Raw genomic sequence first — 19434 nt, 5'->3', positions numbered from 1 at the left:
GGAAAAACTGAAATAATACTATTATAAACAACAAATTAAAGGGAAAAAATGTCATCTCCTTTACCCGGATTCTGTAAAATTACCTGTAAAATTCTGTCCTGATTGCTTTATCACTTACACATTATCTTTCTTTCTCCACACACAAACAGAATAGAACCACAGAAGGTAACTCATATGGATCATGTCCTCTTATTCCTAAAACTTCAGTATATAGTTTCTAAGAATGGGAATGTTCTACCACAGTATTGTTTCTAATGCATTATTAAATTGAGTATGTCCAGATAACAAGAATTCTTAAAGTAAGACACAAATTCATTAACAGAAAAATATAGTTTACTACATTAAAATTAAAGTTTTTGCTAAAGGAGAGGCATCACAAATTAGATATAAAGTTGTATGTCAGGAAAAGATACTGCAACAAAAGATCAGGAGTCAGATTATGTAAGGAACCCCTACGAATGAGTAAGAAAAAGACAAATAACTTAATAAAAAAATGGGTAAAGGGTATGAACAAAAAATTGACAGAAAACTTAAATGACCAATACATTAAATATGAAATAAGATACTCAGTAATCGAGGCAGTGCGAATTTAACAGATGAGATGCCATACATACACAGCAGGTTGGCAAAAATTTTTAATTTGACAATATACAGTTCTGACAAAGTGGTAGAGACATGGGAACTCTACTTCACTGCTGGCTGGAATGTATATTGGGTACCACTATTTTGGAGATTAACTTGGCAAAATCTAGTATGGCTGAAAATGCTTATAACTTAACAACTTGACCATTCCATTTCTTGGTATATATACTAGAGAAACTTTTGCTTCTATGCCACAAGAGAACCAAAAAAAGTCCATAGCAGGACTGACAGTCTTGGAAAAAATTGGAAATATCCAAACTCTCCATCAACAGGAGAATGTAAAATTATAGTATAGTCATCAACGGAATACTTTACAGATACATATATCAAAACAGATAAATCTAGAAACAACACTGACAGGAAAAGACAAGTCACCATTGATGGTATAGTCATCAATGGAATACTTTATACCATACATGTATCAACACAGATAAATCTAGAAATAACACTGAAATGAAAAGCCAAGTTACAATATAATACATTCAGTATGAATCTTGTCACATAATGTTTAAAGACCTCCAAATCAATGCATATAATATTGATAGGTATTTAGCAGATAAAAGTATAAAGGCGTGTGTGGAAATGAAAAATTAATTAACAAAAGTAGTTATCTCTAGTAAAAGAGGAAGGGGAATGGGATTTAGAAGAGACAATACAAGGGCCTCTGTACTATTTTATTTATTTAAAATAAGCACGAAGAAAATAAGATATAATGTAGTACACAGGCATTTACTGTGTTATCTCCATATTTTATCTATATATTTAAAATATTTTACAATATATAAAATTATACTTTAAAAGGACATTCACATAAAATGCAGTTACATGGAATAGTTAAAAACAATAAATTCTAACTTTTAAAAATAAATCTAAATGTGGGAAACAGTTTTGTTTCAGATGTATTATACACTAAATGCTATTAGGATATACAGCATACCTTGTTATAAGGTACCAACAACTTCCCCTGAATTCTAATCTTGGTGCTAAAGGCCAATTTAATTCCTAAAAAGGTAACATGAAACCCTATCAAAAGCAAAACAAAAAGCAAAAAACTTTCTAAGACATCTGTGATGAAGAAATAGAAGAGAGAAAAAAAATATATGTATTGCATCTAAACATTCATTTTTTTATATCAATCTTAAAGCTTAAAAAAACTAGGTAAAGCAACAAGCAATGTTAAACTCATGTATCCTTAAACATGATTTTTAGCTGACGTCAGCTTTCATGAAGGCAGAAAAATGTGTTCATAAACACCAAAATGTGGGACTAGTTTTACTAATAAAAAATACAAGTGTAGACATGTTTTTATATTACTTACCACAATTATTGATTTTGCTTGTTCACAATACTGGAATTCTCCATATCGAACAGACCTACGTCCCTGTACATAAAAACATTTGACATTAACTTGCAAAAATATTTATATTCAGTATTAATAACTTTTGAACCAGTAAACAGTGTTATATGAGCATATAACAACTCTGGTCAATTTTTAATATTTACAATGTTTATTTTATTCATCAATTAGAAAGTAAAGTATTTTCCTTCAAAGCAATCCTAACATTTTCAAGCCATCAGTAAGTATATACCTTTGAACAACACTATATTTGTTCTTCTGTGTAGAATGAAGGCAATTTATGTTTTCACCTAAACTTTCTGAGAATAGCCTACAGTTATAGCCAATATATATTCGGGACCATATTCATATGAAATTTTAAAAAATAACCTAGACAAACACAGGATACTGTACCTGTATTAAAAGTGTAATTATGCAACATCAATGTAATGAAATTACTTACATCTCGATCTACTGTAGTTGCAAAGCCAATGGCTTCTTTTTGTGTACAGTTAACAGCTTTTTGAAGAGTATAAATAACTTGTTCATAGGTATGAACCTCATCATTAAACAGCATGCAATAGTAGGTGTCACTCTTCTCACTGTGGGATAAAACATTAATCATACATCATCTATTTGCCTATCACCCTGCTCCAGGATGATTTATTAAGAGAACACTTTGTCCTGGGATTCTCTAGTATCTCAGATGGTAAAGAATCTGCCTACAATGCAGATTGAAACCCAGGGTTCAATCCCTGGGTTAGGAAGATTCCCTGGAGAAGGGCATGGCAATCCACTCCATTACTCTTGCCTGGAGAATTCCATGGACAGAGGAGGCTAGAGGGCTACAGTCCGTGGGGTCACAAAGAGTTGGACATGACTGAGCACCTAACATTTTCACTTCAGACACTTTGTCCTACGGAATGTGCTAGGTACTAGGCACATATCTGTAATGAAGTCATCTGTGGTCCCTACATTCTACAATGTTATCAAGCTGGTGTGAAAAATACATACATATAACCTGTGTGAACTGGCTTTTATCAAGAACAGGATGCCAGAGTGGGATAAAACCGGTCTGGGAGTTCAGGGAACTGCTACAGAAGTAACTTGAGAGCTGAAGTCAGAACTGGCTATCAGTGGTACTCACTGGGAGGAATTCTCCTCAGCCCTCCATAGATGACCAGTTGGCAATGTCTGGAGACATTTTTGGTCATCATGACTGGGATAGGAGTGCTACTAATGTCCAGTGGGTAGAAGCCAATGATGCTGCTAAAAATTCTACAATGCACAAGTCATACCCATAATATCTGGCCCCCAAAGTCAACAGTGCCAAGGCTGAGAAACTATGGGCTAGAAAAAAGTGAACGCAAAGACCCTGAGGTGGTAAAGGTAAACTGGGCGGTGGAGCACTGGGAGGAAGGAGGAAGTTAGTCTGGAGAGAGGCAGAAATCTTAAAGACCTTGAAACAGATTTGGACTTTTCCATCCTAAGAGCAATCCAGGATTTGAAATGGTAAAATAAGAGCTATAGTTAGATTTGCCTTAAAATTCACTGTGGCTACAGTGTGGAGAATGAACTGAGGGAGACAAGAGTGGTTATGGCAGTCTGGTTAAGGGTATCATGCTGTCCAAGGATGTAATTAATGTAATTTGGACTACCAGAGTAGTAATGCAGATGAACAAAAGTAGAACAATTTGATACAGGGGGAACCTGCTGGACCTGAAATCTAAGTGGATATATGCGTGATTCAAGTTTCTGGGTAGATGAAACATCATTTACTAAGATGAGAAAACATTACAAGAGAAGTAAGTTAGATTGTTTTCCCTTCTATGCTGGTGGTCCCAAACTTACAATGGAACAGAAAAATAAAAACACAACTTTTCTATTCTCTAGGGTCTCAATTTGGATTTTAGATTTAGATCTTAGTTGGTTCCCAACTCAAAATACATGAAGATAAAGTTATGAGGTTAACTAAGTCATTTTCAACATTTCCAAAAAGAAATGTTAACATTTCATTAAGAAACAGAAACCATAACCTGATTATTTGGAACACTGTTGAGAAAGCAAAAAAGATACAGCACCAATGTCCTTTAAACTCTCACTTGTATTCAACCTTGAGTATGAGTATGATTCCAACAAGCTTGGTTAGAATTAAAAGTAAAAGAGAAGGCTGCTCAAGGCAAACACATTCTTGCAAAAAAGTTAAGTCCTTAGCCGCAATACAGCTATAGCAGAATCCAGCTCTCTGGTTGCAAATTTACAATCTCCTCAATAATTTAAGAACAAATGGTTATAAAAAAAAATGTTAGATGTATACCCAAAGAAGCACAAAGTATAGAATACACTTAAAAAAAATTCAGAATCAAAATGGTTAAAAGTGAATTTGTGCATTTAGTCAAACCAAAAAACTCACTTCACTTAGGTCACAGTGCTCATTCCCTAATCAAATCTGACAGATGAAACAAAAAGAATTATCGAGTTAACAGCTTTAACACAAAAAGAAGAGAAAAATGCCCATGCTTGCAACCAGTGGTACAGCTTTGATGTGGCTAAAATATGGCTATGAATCAGCTAAAGCAACCAACAGGGAAAAACCTCTACTAATTAAACAGCTCACATATATTTTAAAACTATAAAATCAAGGTTATTATTTTGTTGAAAACTAATAATTAAAAAAGATTATGTTCAATCCTAGCTGTATTAATTTGAGGAATGAGAATCAAAATGGTTAAAACTGAGTATAAGCAAATACTAAGAATAAATGGGTTGTACTTACATCATCTCTAAATCTGGTGGCAATTCACTTTCTTTTTCCCAGGTTAGTATCTCTACTGCATATCGAAACATAATAGCAAAAATGTTATAAGTTCTTGCTATCACATCTTCTGATAAATGGACAAGAGGATCCTGAAAGAAGAAGAAAAAAGCAACCATGTTAACCACACATTAATGCTCATTTTTTCCATTCTGACTTCCTCCTCAAAATACTAAAAGGCTGACTGATCCTCCAGTGTCAATTTCTCTTCAATTTGATCCTATATGTTATATCTCAGCAAATCAAACTTCTAAAACATTTTGTCCACAATAATCCCTATTACTGAATCTTCTGAATCAAAATATTCCAACGCTCTCCAATGCCTAATTGGAGAAGGAAATGGCAACCCACTTCAGTGTTCTTGCCTGGAGAATCCCAGGGATGGAGGAGCCTGGTGGGCTGCCGTCCCTGGGGTCGCACAGAGTCGGACACAACTGAAGCGACTTAGCAGCAGCCGCCAATGCCTAATAAATCTAAAAATTTTGGAATGGCATTATGCGATCTTAAAATTTAAGCATGTTTACAGCTTCATATCTCTCTAATCTCTAATTTCCAGGACAAAGAAAAGTTATCTTAGGACAGACAAGCAATATTTAGTTTTACAGGTATAAAGGAAAGCCTGATTTTGAGGATTCTAAAGGGGAGAAGTCAACAAGATCAGAAAACTACTCCTTGGATGCAGTTAAGACTCACTTTCAGTGACACAAGTTGTGTATGCATGTAACATGGAACTTCACACATTAGACTTAACAGTGAATAAGTCACTAAATTTCAAGGCTAATGTAAAAAAGTATTACTATAAACATACACTAAATTTATAATGGTATCTTTCAGTCAGGCTGGCAAAATGTTTTATATAATCTTTAATCTTAATACTTTATCTTATGCTTAGATTTAAGATAAACATGTTATTCAGCTTAATGGCTAAAAGCGTTATATTCATCTCTCAATAAGAAAATCAATATATTCCAACATGATGGAATGGGAACCAGCATATTCTTGCAAATATACCTAAGGATACAGAAACATTTTTGTACATCCTCACCAGGGACCAGCTTAATGGAACTGATATAAATCAATGAAGGAGAATAATAATAAGAATGAAGAAAAAAGGACAGATTCCTAAAGAAGATGGGTGCAGGGCTTAAAGAATGTAAGAAAAAGTAAAGTAAGAAGAAGGCTTTCCAAAGTCTTACAGAACTTTCTACCTATGCTTTATATGTTCCATCAAAAAAAATTTTTTTTATACTGCTACCAGGTTTGCTACCATTTCTTATGGAGACTTTGGAAGTTAACATGGTAAAATCACCTATTATAAAGAAGGTACCGGAACTGGAACCTTTTGGAGATTCACAGAAGAGTGGCTAGTAATCATAAAATGAACCTCACACAGAACTAAAATAAAAAGTAGAACCAAAACTCAGTTTTCTAGGTTATAGTATCTCACTATATAGTCATTCGATTTCTTACAATTATGTCCCATAATACAAGGCATTTTAGAGGACTGAAGAATTATGATAAACAGGATTTATAAGAATTAAATGGTGTTGAGATAGAGACAACTGCCACCTCTTGAGAATCCAAGCCAGTAGTGTTCAAACTCTGTTCTACAACATCCCAGGGCCTGGCAGAGATGTTTCTTATTTGAAATACACATCTGTTTAAAATACATGATTATCTATATTTTTAAACAGTCTCCAGATAAAGATTCTTCTGACATCTTTGTATGCACATGTTAACTTGTTGAAAATGGTTATGGATTAAGAAACATTTCTGCACTGAAGAGATGCTAGGCTGTGCAAGTCTATCCATGTGCACGGTGGGAAATCAAATGCTATTTGAAGAGACCGCTGTTCAAAGTGCTCTTATCACAGCATAAGTCAGTCAGAATGAGAAAATAAATGACCGTCTTATTCTATGTTGTATTACCTATCATGATTAATAATGGTTTTGATGATATTTATATTAGAGGATGCAAGCCTTTGTCAGTGAGTTAAAAAGGCTAAAAAGGCTACCATTATCTTAGAAGACCATGGGAATTATGGAGAACTTTAATCTTTTATGTGATACATTTCTATACCTCTATAATGTTTGAATTTTTAGAATGTCAAAAGAAAAAACAGAGAATTCCCTGGTGGTCCAGTAGTTAGGACTCTGAGCTTTTACTGCTGAGGGCATGTGTTCAGTCCCTGGTTGGGAAACTAAGATCCTGCAAGCCAAGTGACACAGCCAAATAGAAAAAAAAAGAAGGGGAAAAAAGGTAACCATAAAATATAAAAGAGTTTAACTGCTGTCTTATGCAAATAAGGTATGAATGAGAGCTTTCTCCACACTGCCCAACTAAAACTAGAAATTAACTAGAAACAAAATAATCATGAATGCCTTTCTAACAAGTAAATAATATACATTCCAACTTATAAAAAATAAATTCATTAATAATACCAATTTTATGTTTTACTATTGGGATTTAATTAAAACTTTATTTTAAAAAATTCCACTGCCAAAAAATGTTTCCAAAAATCAGTGTAATGTACTATCAGAGTTGTCTGAAATACCTGGGTTTAAAGCCCAGCACCAGCACTTACTGTGTGGGGTATTGCAGACAACTTTCTTAAAATAAGATTCCACAGCTACAAAATATGGGTAACAGTAGTATTTATCTTACACAGCTGTTCTAAACACTATCTCAACAGAAGTATATAATCCAATTTTTCCAACTTTTTCTTAAGATGTAGGCTGAATGTATAACAAAAATAAAATTATGTTCAATAAAAACAATTATATGACAGACTAAAAAGCCATGTTCCAAGTATTACATAGCTTTCTTCCATTTCAAGCACAAAATATAGAAAACTGAGATAATGTATGAATTTAGTGAGGGGGGACCAGGTATGCTAAACAGAATGCTATCTTTTTAATACCTCCTAGTCTTTCCTCAAAGACTGAATTCTCTTAACTGAATTCTTAAGTAGGAATTAAATGGCAGAGTCTGGAGGTTTGATTCTCTATCAAATTGCTGGAATATATATTTTCCAGGCAGGACCATATAATTTCACTCAAGCAGGTATCTTGCTGGCATTTTCTTTTTTTTTCAACAGTATTAAATTTTAAACATTTATTTATGTTTACTGCACTGGGTCTTCACTGCTGTGCACAGGCTTTGTCTAGTTGTGGTGAGCATGGGCTTCTCATTGCAGTGGCTTTTCTTGTTGCAGAGCACAGCTCTAGGTGCTCAGGCTTCAGTAGTTGCAGCATGCAACTACTCGGGCTCAGTGGTTGCAGTTAACGGGCTTAGTTGCTCCACAGCATGTGAAATTTTCCCAGACCAGGGACTGAACCTGTGTCTCCTGCATTGGCATGTAGATTCTTAACCACTAGACCACCTGAAGTCTCAGCATCTTCTGAAAATTTAGGAAATTAACCTGTCTTCACTACTTGATAGCTACCCCACTAACGTATGAGGATAAAGCCAACAGAGTAACCACAAGCAGATTCATAATTTTTCTTAGAAAACTTAAAGTAAATAATCTGCTGGTATCTAGTACCTCATATTGAGCCATGATCAGCTGTATCTAGTTCTAAAACATTTCTATCACTTCAGAGTAAAAGCCCTTACCCATTAAGCAGTTTTTCTCCATTCTTCTCTTCCCAATCCCCTGGCAACCACCAGTCTGTTCGAAACAGATTTCTCTTCTGGATATTTCATGTAAATGGAATCATGCAATATATGACCCTCTGTGTCTGGCTCCTCTCATGATGTTTTGAAAGTTCATTACTTCATTTCTTTTTATAACTGAGTAATATTACACTGGATGTTTATCCATTCACACACTGAGAGACATTTTGGCTATTTCCACCTTTTGGCTATTACGAATAATGCTGCTACTAACATGTTTGTGCATGTACATATCAGAATATTTGTTTTTAATTCTTTTGCATATATACCTAGAAATGAAATTACAGGCTTATATGGCAATGTTTACCGTTTGAGGAATAGCCAAACTGTTTTCCACAGTGCTGAATCATTTTGTATTCCCACTAGCACTGTAGAGTTCCAATTTCTCTATATTCTTTCCAATCTATTTACCACTTTTTTGATTATGTCCATCCTAATGGGTGCGAGGTGGTATCTCACTGTGGTTTGATTTACAATTCCCTAATGACTAATAATCTTGAGCATGTTTTCATGTGTTTCTTGGTCATTTGTATTATATCTTCTTTGGAGAAATGTCTATTCAGGTCCTTTGCCCATTTTTAATTGTGTTGTCTTTTTGTTGCTGAGTTATAAGATATATATTCTAGACACCAGACACTTATCAGATATCATTTGTAAATATTTTCCCCCAGAATCCTAAAGTTTTATATTAGTTCTCAACTTTTTTTCAAAAGTGAAAACCCCCTTTTCCAAATTTATCTTTGTTTGCCTTGCTTGTATTTTTATACAGAATCCCAATCCAATATGTAACAGATAAAAATGGAGCTGTTCCAACTGCCAGTGGAGGAATCGGAAACCCTGACCACTTGGCATCTCTCTTTAGCAGATAATCCCAGAACACATGCACAAAGCAAATGAAACACAAACAAATACATGTTTCCTATAGCACTGAATCATTTTGCACAAACTTCATCCATCCAAAACACAGTGGAACACAGTTTAAAAGACACTGTCCTACACCGTAAGTTCTTTGGTCATTCCGTTAAAATACTCGAGACCAGGAAGATACATGCATGAGGAAGGACTAGTAATGTCCACTTGCCCCAAATCTATATGAGATTTACTTACTAACAATGCATAAGTACTTTAAATATACCCACCTCTCTGCCATTTTAAATTAAAATCTGAATTAAGATCCTAAATCAAATATCAACTGCCACAACAGCAGAGTTTGAAGTTATTTATTTAATAAGAATCCACTGAATCATTCTAAATATCATTTAAAGAAAAACAATGAAGGATCAATGACAATTTTAGAAAGCACATTATTTACTGGAGTAAGTATAATTCATACTGAGCTATCATCCCAATGTTTGTCCCATCACATATCCAACAACACTGATTTACTGGGAGACGACAAGTAGGACTGGCTGCCATGGATGACTATAGAAAAGAAAGGTATCCAGTCTACAAAGTCTTGGTCACAACACAAATAAAAATCAACTAAGCTAACTGGTCTGCTGCTAAGTTGCTTCAGTCGGGTCCAACTCTGTGCGACCCCATAGACGGCAGCCAACCAGGCTCCCCCGTCCCAGGGATTCTCCAGGCAAGAATACTGGAGTGGGTTGCCATTTCCTTCTCCAGTGCATGAAAGAGAAAAGTGAAAGTGAAGGCATTCAGTTGTGTCCAACTCTTAGCGACTCCATGGACTGCAGCCTACCAGGCTCCTCCGTCCATGGATTTTCCAGGCAAGAGTACTGGAGTGGGGTGCCATTGCTTTCTCCAAAGCTAGCCCGTCTACATGTATACAAAAATAATCCTTTTAATAAAAAATGAAGACTTAAAAAAACTCATATATGCTTAAAATAAAACAAATGCAAAAGTCCAAATTAAATTAAATTTCTAGAATTTCAAGTGTGTTCTATTAGTAACTGTATGGCATCTATAAAATGCAAAAAAGCTTTTCAAGTATATTTGGACAGTTTATTGTGAGAGGACTATTTTACTTATACAATTCTATATTACAACCTAATTCTAGGTCTGAAAATATTTCAAAAACATAGTTAAAATAGTATTTCCTTAGTAACAATTTTGTGAAAATGTTTTTACCTCTTCTTCCTCAGTTTCATAGGTGTTAAGTTCATGTTTCTGACAGTAAGGACCCTCTTTCCAAGCTTCAGTATCACCACAGTCACAGAAACCTCCACCTCCTGATGTTGTCATCTTGAAAAGAAATTGTAAAGTATCTTGTCAATAAGTATTTACTGAGCACTATCAGCTTATAAATAGGAATATCAAGTGCTAAGGAAATAACATTGCTAAAATGTTTAATTTCTTTGGAGGATAAAATCAAAATGTCAAATCTTTCAATGTTTTAAAACTTATTTTAAATAAGCCTATAGGCTAGTTTAAGTGATACCAAAATAAAATAAGATACTTTATACTGTTTAGTAAGCAACATCTATTTATTTATTTTTAATTGAAGAATAATTGCTTTACAGTATTGCATTGGTTTCTACCAAACAAGGCTACATCTATTTTAAAGAGGTAAAATATGTCCACTTGCATGAGTTTCTAATTAGTAAAAATCACAAGGGTTTTCTTGCTTGGTTTTGGCTAAACTGATATACTGCTGGTATTTGTGCTACCAGCCTATAACATACTATAACAGATTCAAGAGTTACAAAAATTCCTATAACTGCTATCTTCTACAAAAGTCTATAAGAGCGCTGCATGTGTATCAGAGAAGTGACCAATGAAAACTATAGAAATCATTTATTTTTTCTTTTCTAAAACTCTCTAAATAGCATTCTTTGAAAAGGAAGAAAACTTTGGAAACACCACCTGGCCACAAAACCTTTTACCACTTGTAGGAGTCAAGAATTATTCCTGCTTCCTTAAAATACAGCAATGATTCAAGGAATCTGGCAAGATAAAACTTTTTATTTAATAATTAGGAGATTGGAAATTCTGCTTCTGAAAACATGCTGTGAGTTTATGCATGGGTATAGGTGCAAATTTTAGAAAGAGCCTTTCATATTTTACTCAAGGAAAGTATGTATGTGTTACATATCACAAAGTAATTAATGTAAACTCACAAATGATGGTTATTCTTAAGGGCTGCAAAGATACCAAGAAACATGAGCAGGCAGGCATATAGAAAATGATAACTTCACCCTACAGCTCTTATGCATGTTCTGGTTACCAAAGATAGGTAGAACAACCTAAAGGAAACTAGGATTCTCTTACTGATTTACGAAAATAAAAAGAATATACAAAAACATGAATTTAATTTTGCAGCTGTTTTAGTTGATTATTATCAATACTTGGTAGAGTAAATAAAAACAAACAGGAGACAAAGTCCTGAATTAATAAAATGAATTGAATTAATAAAATGACTGCAATATTTCTTCTCTATCATTTTACTTGAGATTAGTGAGAGAAATTCCAGCTACTAACAGCTCCCTAAATTTTTGAATGTTCATAGCTCTGGCTTCAATTTCCAGTAGAAGAACCAGGACAGGCTTAGCAATTAATCTGCCTATGTATTTATTCTCTGGCCCTGATTTAAAAGCAAACACACTTGATTTTTGGAAAAGTATTGTTTGTATTATAGCACTAAAACAAACAAAACCTGGTTAGCCTTATGTTCTGGAGTTGGCTCTCTTCTACACTGTATAACAGCAGGTGCCTCTTTAACATTAAGAAACAATATTCTGTAGAAGTTCACCAACAGAATATTTCTTAAAGGTATAATCCTGTCACTTTTCCTCATTTTGCTCAGTCATTCTCCCTTCAGAGTCTCCCTTTCACATTTTAACTCTCACCTTTATTCTCTAATTTTTGATAACCTGCTTTATAAACCTAGAATTGGAAAGATAATAAACATTAAAAATAAACAGCAAAGCAAACTAGCTGAAAACCAATACTGGAACATCGGTCTTGCCTTTCTTAAACCATGTATTCCATGAAATCTGGATTCATAATTTGTCTCTACACTGCCATCACATGTTTGATGGTACTTAAATAACACATTTCTTAACCACTCTCCCCAGTTTCAGTGTTAAATCTTGGAATTTTAAAAAGGAAGAAAATGTATTGAGTATAAATTTCAATACTAGGTGTGGTTATCGTTTGGATATTACTAACCCTATATCGGTGGTCTCTGTGAATACTTCCCAAAAAGCACTCCATGCATAAAACACAAGTTGGATCAACTGCACAGTCTCTGTAAAGTTAAAGAAAAAAAAAATCAGAATGTATAAAATAACTGTATATTTTACAATGTAGTATTTCGAACTAGAATCTATCTTAGAAGAGCCAGAATAGTGAAAAGCCTGCTGTAAGAAGAAAAAAGTTACTGCTCCTGAAGAGCTGTCAGATCTCTGATCAATGAAGTCTGCTTAAGAAACTGTTTCTCATACTGGATGTACCTTAGGGGGTCTTAGAGGGCACACATTACCAGAATGGCAATCTTCCCTAAAGATATGGGGAAATCGTACTTTATATTAAAACACACAGATGTATATGGAATTGATTTTATATATTATACATTCTTAAGATATATCCTGAGATTTCAAGTAACTTTATCCAAACAGATAATTCAGACCAAGGGTCATCGAAGTGGATTCTATGTACACTCCCCAAAGGCAAGATGCAAGAAGACAATATTAAACATAGATCTATTTAATTTTCACTAATTTAAAAGGCAACCACATACCAAGCATTCAATATAGGGGCTGACATGGGTCTCTACATTTGTATATCTGATGGTCGCACAACATCTATGGTTCATAAGACATCCTGATGGGAGAGTAAGATTCTACAAGGTGCATGGGTTGACAGTGGTAGCCTCAGTCACTTCATTTGCTTTTATCACACTGTCAATCAGATATACTTAAATATCATACTTTAAATAAGAGAATCTCTATGATTCTATGAAATGAGTCGGGAGTCATGAAAATCTTTACATTTCCCCTTATCCTGTTTCTGTATCCTCATAGGTAACCACCCTGCCGCTGCTGCTAAGTCACTTCAGTCGTGTCCGACTCTGTGCGACCCCATAGACGGCAATCCACCAGGCTCCCCCATCCCTGGGATTCTTCAGGCAAGAACACTGGAGTGAGTTGCCATTTCCTTCTCCAAGGCATGAAAGTAAAAAGTGAAAGTGAAGTCACTCAGTCATGTCCGACTCTTCGCAACTCCATGGACTGCAGCCTACCAGGCTCCTCTGTCCATGGGATTTTCCAGGCAAGAGTACTGGAGTAGGGTGCCATCGCCTTCTCGGAGGCAACCACCCTACTATCCTTATTATTGTCTTTTATTTGCATATGTTAGTGGCTCAGTTGTGTCCAACTCTTTGCGACCCCATGGACTGGTAGCTCGCCAGGCTCCTCTGTCCATGGAATTCTCCAGGCTAGCCATTCCCTTCTCCAGGGGATCTTCCTGACTCTGAGACTGAACCTGGGTCTCCTGCATTGCAGGCAGATTCTTTACCTACTGACCCACCAGAGAAGCCCTTTATTTGTATATGTTCTTGCAAAATGTTTCTGAGTACATGTATTTTTTTAAATTCTTTTTAAAATAGTTGTTTTACAGTATTTTATTAGTTTCAGGTATACAGCAAAGTGATTCAGATACACATATATATTTCCAGATTCTTTTCCATTATAGGTTATTAAAAGACACTGAATATAGTTTCCTGTGCTATACAGTAAATATTTGTTTACTAAGTGCATGTATTTTTGATGTGTGCAAATCTTACACATGTATCATTCTGTCTCATTCTGTTCTTTACTCTTTCAGTTCTGCAACACAATCCATTCATTCTGTATGTGTACATTTGATGTGCTGCTTCTAATTGCTACATAATATGTCATGGAGTGTTCCAAAGCATTTTCTCTATACTGTCCCTGCATGGGATACCTGGATTACCTCCAATGCCTTTCTACCACAAATAATGCTGCAATGAACATCCCTGTAAATGTTCTCTCAAGACCTGGTTGAGATTTTCTTTGGTAAATCAACTCTAGAGCAGAACTGCTGGGTCATATACATATATAAAGTTTTTATTCTGAGTGCCATGCTACTGTAGAGTGGTTGCATGTTTCCCAGCAGTGTGTAAGCGGTTTTATAGCCCTGCATCTTCACTAGCATTAGGTTTTTCTCTGGTTTGCTTATATGTACAAGCCTAACAGTGGCTTCCCTGATAGCTCAGCGGTAAAGGATCCACCAGCCAATGCAGGAAACACAGGTTCAGTCCCTGGGTTGGGAAGATCCTCTGGAGAAGGAAATGGTAACCCACTCCAGTATTCTTGCCTGGGAAATCCCATGGACAGAAGAACTTGGTGGGTTACAGTTCATGGGGGTCACAAAAGAGTGGGACACAACTTAGCAACTATACAACAACCAGTGTAACATATATGAAATGGTAAGTAAGTGTTAGCCACTCAGTCGTGCCCGACTCTTTGCGACCCCATGGACTACAGCCCACCAGGCTCCTCTGTCCGTGAGATTTTTCAGGCAAGAATACTGGAGTGGGTTGCCATGCCCTCCTCCAGGGGATCTTCCCAACCCAGGGATCGAACCCAGGTCTCCTGCACTGCAGGCAGATTCTTTACTGACTGAGCTACAAGGGAAGTCCTATGAAATGATACTTTACTATTTTAATTTGTATTTTTCTAATACATTTGAGCAACTCTTCATATACTTACTGCTTTGAGGATTTCCTTTTCTATAAACTGCCTGGTTACATCCTATGCCCATTTTCCTGCTGGGGCTGCTTCATCTTCTTTATTTGCAGGAGTTCCCTGTATAATTTAGTCTAGTGAACATTAATCACTTGGCCATTTACACATTGTAAATATTGTCTCCCATGTGTCATGTATGTATTAGTTTTGCCCATGGGGTCCTTTGTTAAACAGAACTCCCCATTTTGATGCAATTAAATTTACACACAAATTGGTTTCTGCTTTGAGATTTTTAGAAGTTCTTTTCCCAATCCTGGGTCACAAAAATATAGGCTTCTAAAGAAAATAATTTTCTTCCATGAAATCTTTTGGTATTTTCCACATTTAGGTGCTTCATCCATCTGGAATCTACCTTTGCATATAATAGAGAACAGAGAACTTTTATTTCTTCATAGATAATGAGCTGCTTTCTTTGTCTGAAACCATCTAGTAAACAATCTAATTTTTACCTATTGATTGTGGTGTCACCTTTAAACATATTAAGTTCCATTACTTAGGTCTATATGGAACTTATTAGAGAACTTAGGTTTTCTAATATATTTGAGTGACCTATTTGTTCTTATACTAAACCACACTGTATTACTATGGCTTTTTGTAGAATATCTTAATAACTGATAGGATAAACTCCCTTTTATTCTCCTTTTTAAAAGGCTGAATCACGTAAGTTTACAGTGTTCCTCAAAAATACTCAGCTAAAATTTTGACATGGATTACCTGGAATTTATTGATAAAATTCAGGAGTAATAGCATCCTTTTAAGAGTAAATTATCTAGGTACTTTCTAGGTTTTGTTGTTTTAATGACATACATTTAAATTTTTTTTTCATTTTCTAGTTAGTTAAGGATAATGAAAAGAAACATTATCGATTTTTAATACCGTTGATAAACTTAAGCAATTTTAATAGTTTGCTGATTCTTTTTTCCCCTGAAGTAAATGAGTATATAGTCTGTACACAATGACAATTTAATTTTTTTCCTTACAATATTTATATCTTTTACTTTTCTTCCCTTATACTGTTGACAAGGACTTTGAGTAAAATGTTAAACAGCAGCAGTAATAGTAGGCATCTGTGTCTTGGCTTTAGATATTAAATACATCTAAAGGTTCTTTATTACATTCACTGTCAGTTTACTTGGAAAGTGATAAACTTAGTGATTATCACTCATTAAGTATTATGTTCACTGTAGGTTTAGTAAGAAAGTGCTTTTCTAAAAAGAGCCAAGCAATTATCTTGCCTTTCCTATATAAACTGTGCCTCAGGGTAATCAAAGGATTTATGAGGGATTGTATTTCTTCTTTATAGAAGACTAGCTGATAAACAAAAAACAGATGATAAGTTCGAATTGCACCATTTTGCGACCACCTAACACAATAAAGATTCAGGCAGCAAGCCATCACTGACTGCTAAAACATGAGGCAAAAAAGCTGGTAGAGGGAATTCCCTGGCAGTCTGGATGGTAAGATTCCACGCTTTCAATGCAGAGAGCATGAGTTCAATCCCTGGTTGGGGAAGTAAGATCCCACAAGCCGCATAATGTGGCAAAATAAAGAAATAAATGAAAGGCTGATGGAGACCTTTACAATGGTTGCATCTGCCAGGTACCTAAACCTACTGGTCAATCTTAAAAGCAGTGCCTCCTGATATGAGGAAATAAGAAGTTATGCCTCTGACTTTCCTGGGGTGGCACAGTGGATAAGAATCTACCAGCCAAGGCAGGGGACACAGGTTTGATCCCTGGTTGGGGTTATTCCACATGCCACAGAGCAACTAAGCCCATATGTCACAACTACCGAACCCCCACCCCGGAGCCCATGCGCTGCAACTAGTCAGCTTGCGTGCTGCAACTACAGAAGCCCTTTCGCTCTAGAGCCCATGCCCTCCAACAAGAGAAGCCACCGCAATGAGAAGCCTGCGCAACACAATGAGGAGTACCCTCTCCTCACCGCAACTAGAGAAAATCCACTCACAGTAACAAAGATCCAGCACAGCCAAAAATAAATAATAAATAAGTAAGCAGGTGTCTGATGTGCAGGTCAGTTAAGATATAAGAAGTTTATTAAAAGAAGTTATGCATCAATGATTATAAAATTATTATCCACCACCTTCCCTAATAATAGAAGTTAACCAAGCCTAACTACCTGTTTGGAAGAAAGACCAGGAAAAAAGAAAAATGTTAAGCAATATCATGTGGCCACTATCAGCCAAACCTAGAATGTGGAAAATTCCACAGGGCAAATGACCTGGTTTCTTAGTAACACAAACAGAAAATTGAAAAAAAGTAAAGGAGCTATCATAGTTTAAAAGAAAAAATGATTAACAGCCAAATGCAATGTGTGAACTCTGAAGCCACATTTATGAATCAATTAAGATAAGTTCAACCCTGCTACACAGTAGACAATATTAAGGAATTAGTGTTAATTATTTTAAGACATTAATGGTTATAGAGAAAAAAGGCACATAGTGAGTGTTGATTTTTTTAAAAAGTATGCTATCTGGAATGTTCTTCAAAATAATCTGGCAGGGCAGGAAAAAGTGTATAAGCCTGTACGTGTGCACAGATTAAAGAGTTGCCATATACTGGTAATTACTGAAGCTCACCAATGAGTACTCTCAGGTATATTAGACCACTCACTCTACCTTTATGCTTGAAAATGTCCATAAGAAAAAACTTAAGAGAAATCTAATATACAAATACTCAATATAAGTTCCCTTATATATTCTTTGTTTGCTAAGAATTAAATCACAAACAATAAATGAAATTTATAAAACACTTTTCTGATTCAAATCAGTAAAACATTTTTCTTTTCTCAACTATTAAAGTGGTGAATTACATTAATAATTATTTTAAAGATGAACTATCTTTGGATTCCTGAACTAAATTCTGTTTGATCATGATGCATCACTCTTTTAGTATATTTTATTTGGGATTCTTTCATCTATATGAATGAGGGAGATGGCTTTATAACATCTCCTTGAATTTATCAGGGCTTGAAATCAAGCTGATAAGTAGCCTCACAAAGAGGTAGTTTTTACTACTTTCCCATTTTCTGTAGTAACTTGCTTAAGAAAGGAATTAACTGTTCTTCAAAATTTGATAGAATTCACCCGTATAGTCATCCAGGTATGGGATTTTAGGGAGGGAAGATCTTTGATTGCCCTTCCATGTTTTATACTATTTCACATAATATATTCAAGTTGCCTATCACTATTCTACAAATTTATCCATTTCATCTACATTTTCAATTTATGTGGGGTTTTTTTTGCATTTACTTGTTCATAATTCTTGCATTTCAGAGGCTGTCACACTTTCTTGGTTCATGGCATCTTTAGCGTCTCAATAGTTTCCTTCAGGGCACCATTATACCAAATGAAACACCTATCAATTCTGTTTATCAAACACTTAGACTCAAAGAATATAGCACCTGTTGGACACTGCACAATTTCTCAAATTTTAGAATCAAACTGGATACTGCCACCCTCATTTCTTATTTCACAGGTATCTGCTTTTTAAAAATCAGCAACAGAGAAGACTCAGCTTTGCAAGAAATGACACCACCAAAAGGAATGCAGTGAGTGTATCAATCTTCATTCTGAATTTTATATATGTTCACCTTCTTTTTTTCTTTCTTGGTCTTCTCAGAAAACTGCCTTAATAATTCCAAAGAGTAAGTATCCCAACTTTTTACTTGTGTTTCATTTTCTGATCTTTTTATTTCCTTTCCTTCTCTTGAGTGTGCTCAATTGTTCTAACTTCTTGAACTCCGTGTTGACCTTCTTTTTCTATCTTTGAAATAATTTTATTTATAGAACAGTTGCAAAAATAGTAGAGTTCCTTTACATCCTTACTTTTCCTTAAAAGCTTTCCTTAATGTTAACCAAAGTACAAGGAAATTAATATTGGTATATTATTATTAATTACACACTTAATTTAAAGATCATCAGTTTTCCTACTAAGGTCGTTTACTTCTCTTCTAGGTTCCATAAAGGACCTGTCAACCTTTTGGAGATTGAGGTGATTAAGGAAAAAATGACATCTAATGTAATGTGGGAGTCTGTGTTGGATCCTTAATAGAAAAAGAACAACTGAGCACACCTAAAGGAAGAAGAAGAAAGGAAATAAAAAGAAAGGGATAAGAAGTGAGGGTGGCAGTATCCAGTATGAGTCTAATTAGAAGAGCAGGGATACAAGGAAAACTGCTACTTTAGCTTTCTTCTGCATCATACTTTATGCCTGGT

The 19434-nt window shown here is 35.1% G+C and overlaps 1 protein-coding gene across 10 annotated transcripts in view; it reads right to left on the bottom strand.

The window, feature by feature from the left end:
* The window catches only part of UBR2 (ubiquitin protein ligase E3 component n-recognin 2), a 103734-nt gene that overhangs the window by 60615 nt on the left and 23685 nt on the right, over nt 1-19434 (bottom strand). For all 10 annotated transcript variants that reach the window (XM_060403186.1, XM_004018822.6, XM_012100676.5 and 7 more), the window contains 5 exons: nt 12598-12676; nt 10558-10671; nt 4755-4885; nt 2442-2580; nt 1961-2023 (listed from right to left, as the gene is read on the bottom strand). In XM_060403186.1, coding sequence (XP_060259169.1) covers nt 1961-2023; nt 2442-2580; nt 4755-4885; nt 10558-10671; nt 12598-12676 — 526 coding nt within the window. The remainder of the gene's footprint in view (nt 1-1960; nt 2024-2441; nt 2581-4754; nt 4886-10557; nt 10672-12597; nt 12677-19434) is intronic.

The sequence above is a fragment of the Ovis aries genome, chromosome 20, assembly GCF_016772045.2.
Source record: "Ovis aries strain OAR_USU_Benz2616 breed Rambouillet chromosome 20, ARS-UI_Ramb_v3.0, whole genome shotgun sequence".
Taxonomy (NCBI): domain Eukaryota; kingdom Metazoa; phylum Chordata; class Mammalia; order Artiodactyla; family Bovidae; genus Ovis; species Ovis aries.
This window is presented reverse-complemented; position numbering and strand designations above follow the sequence as displayed.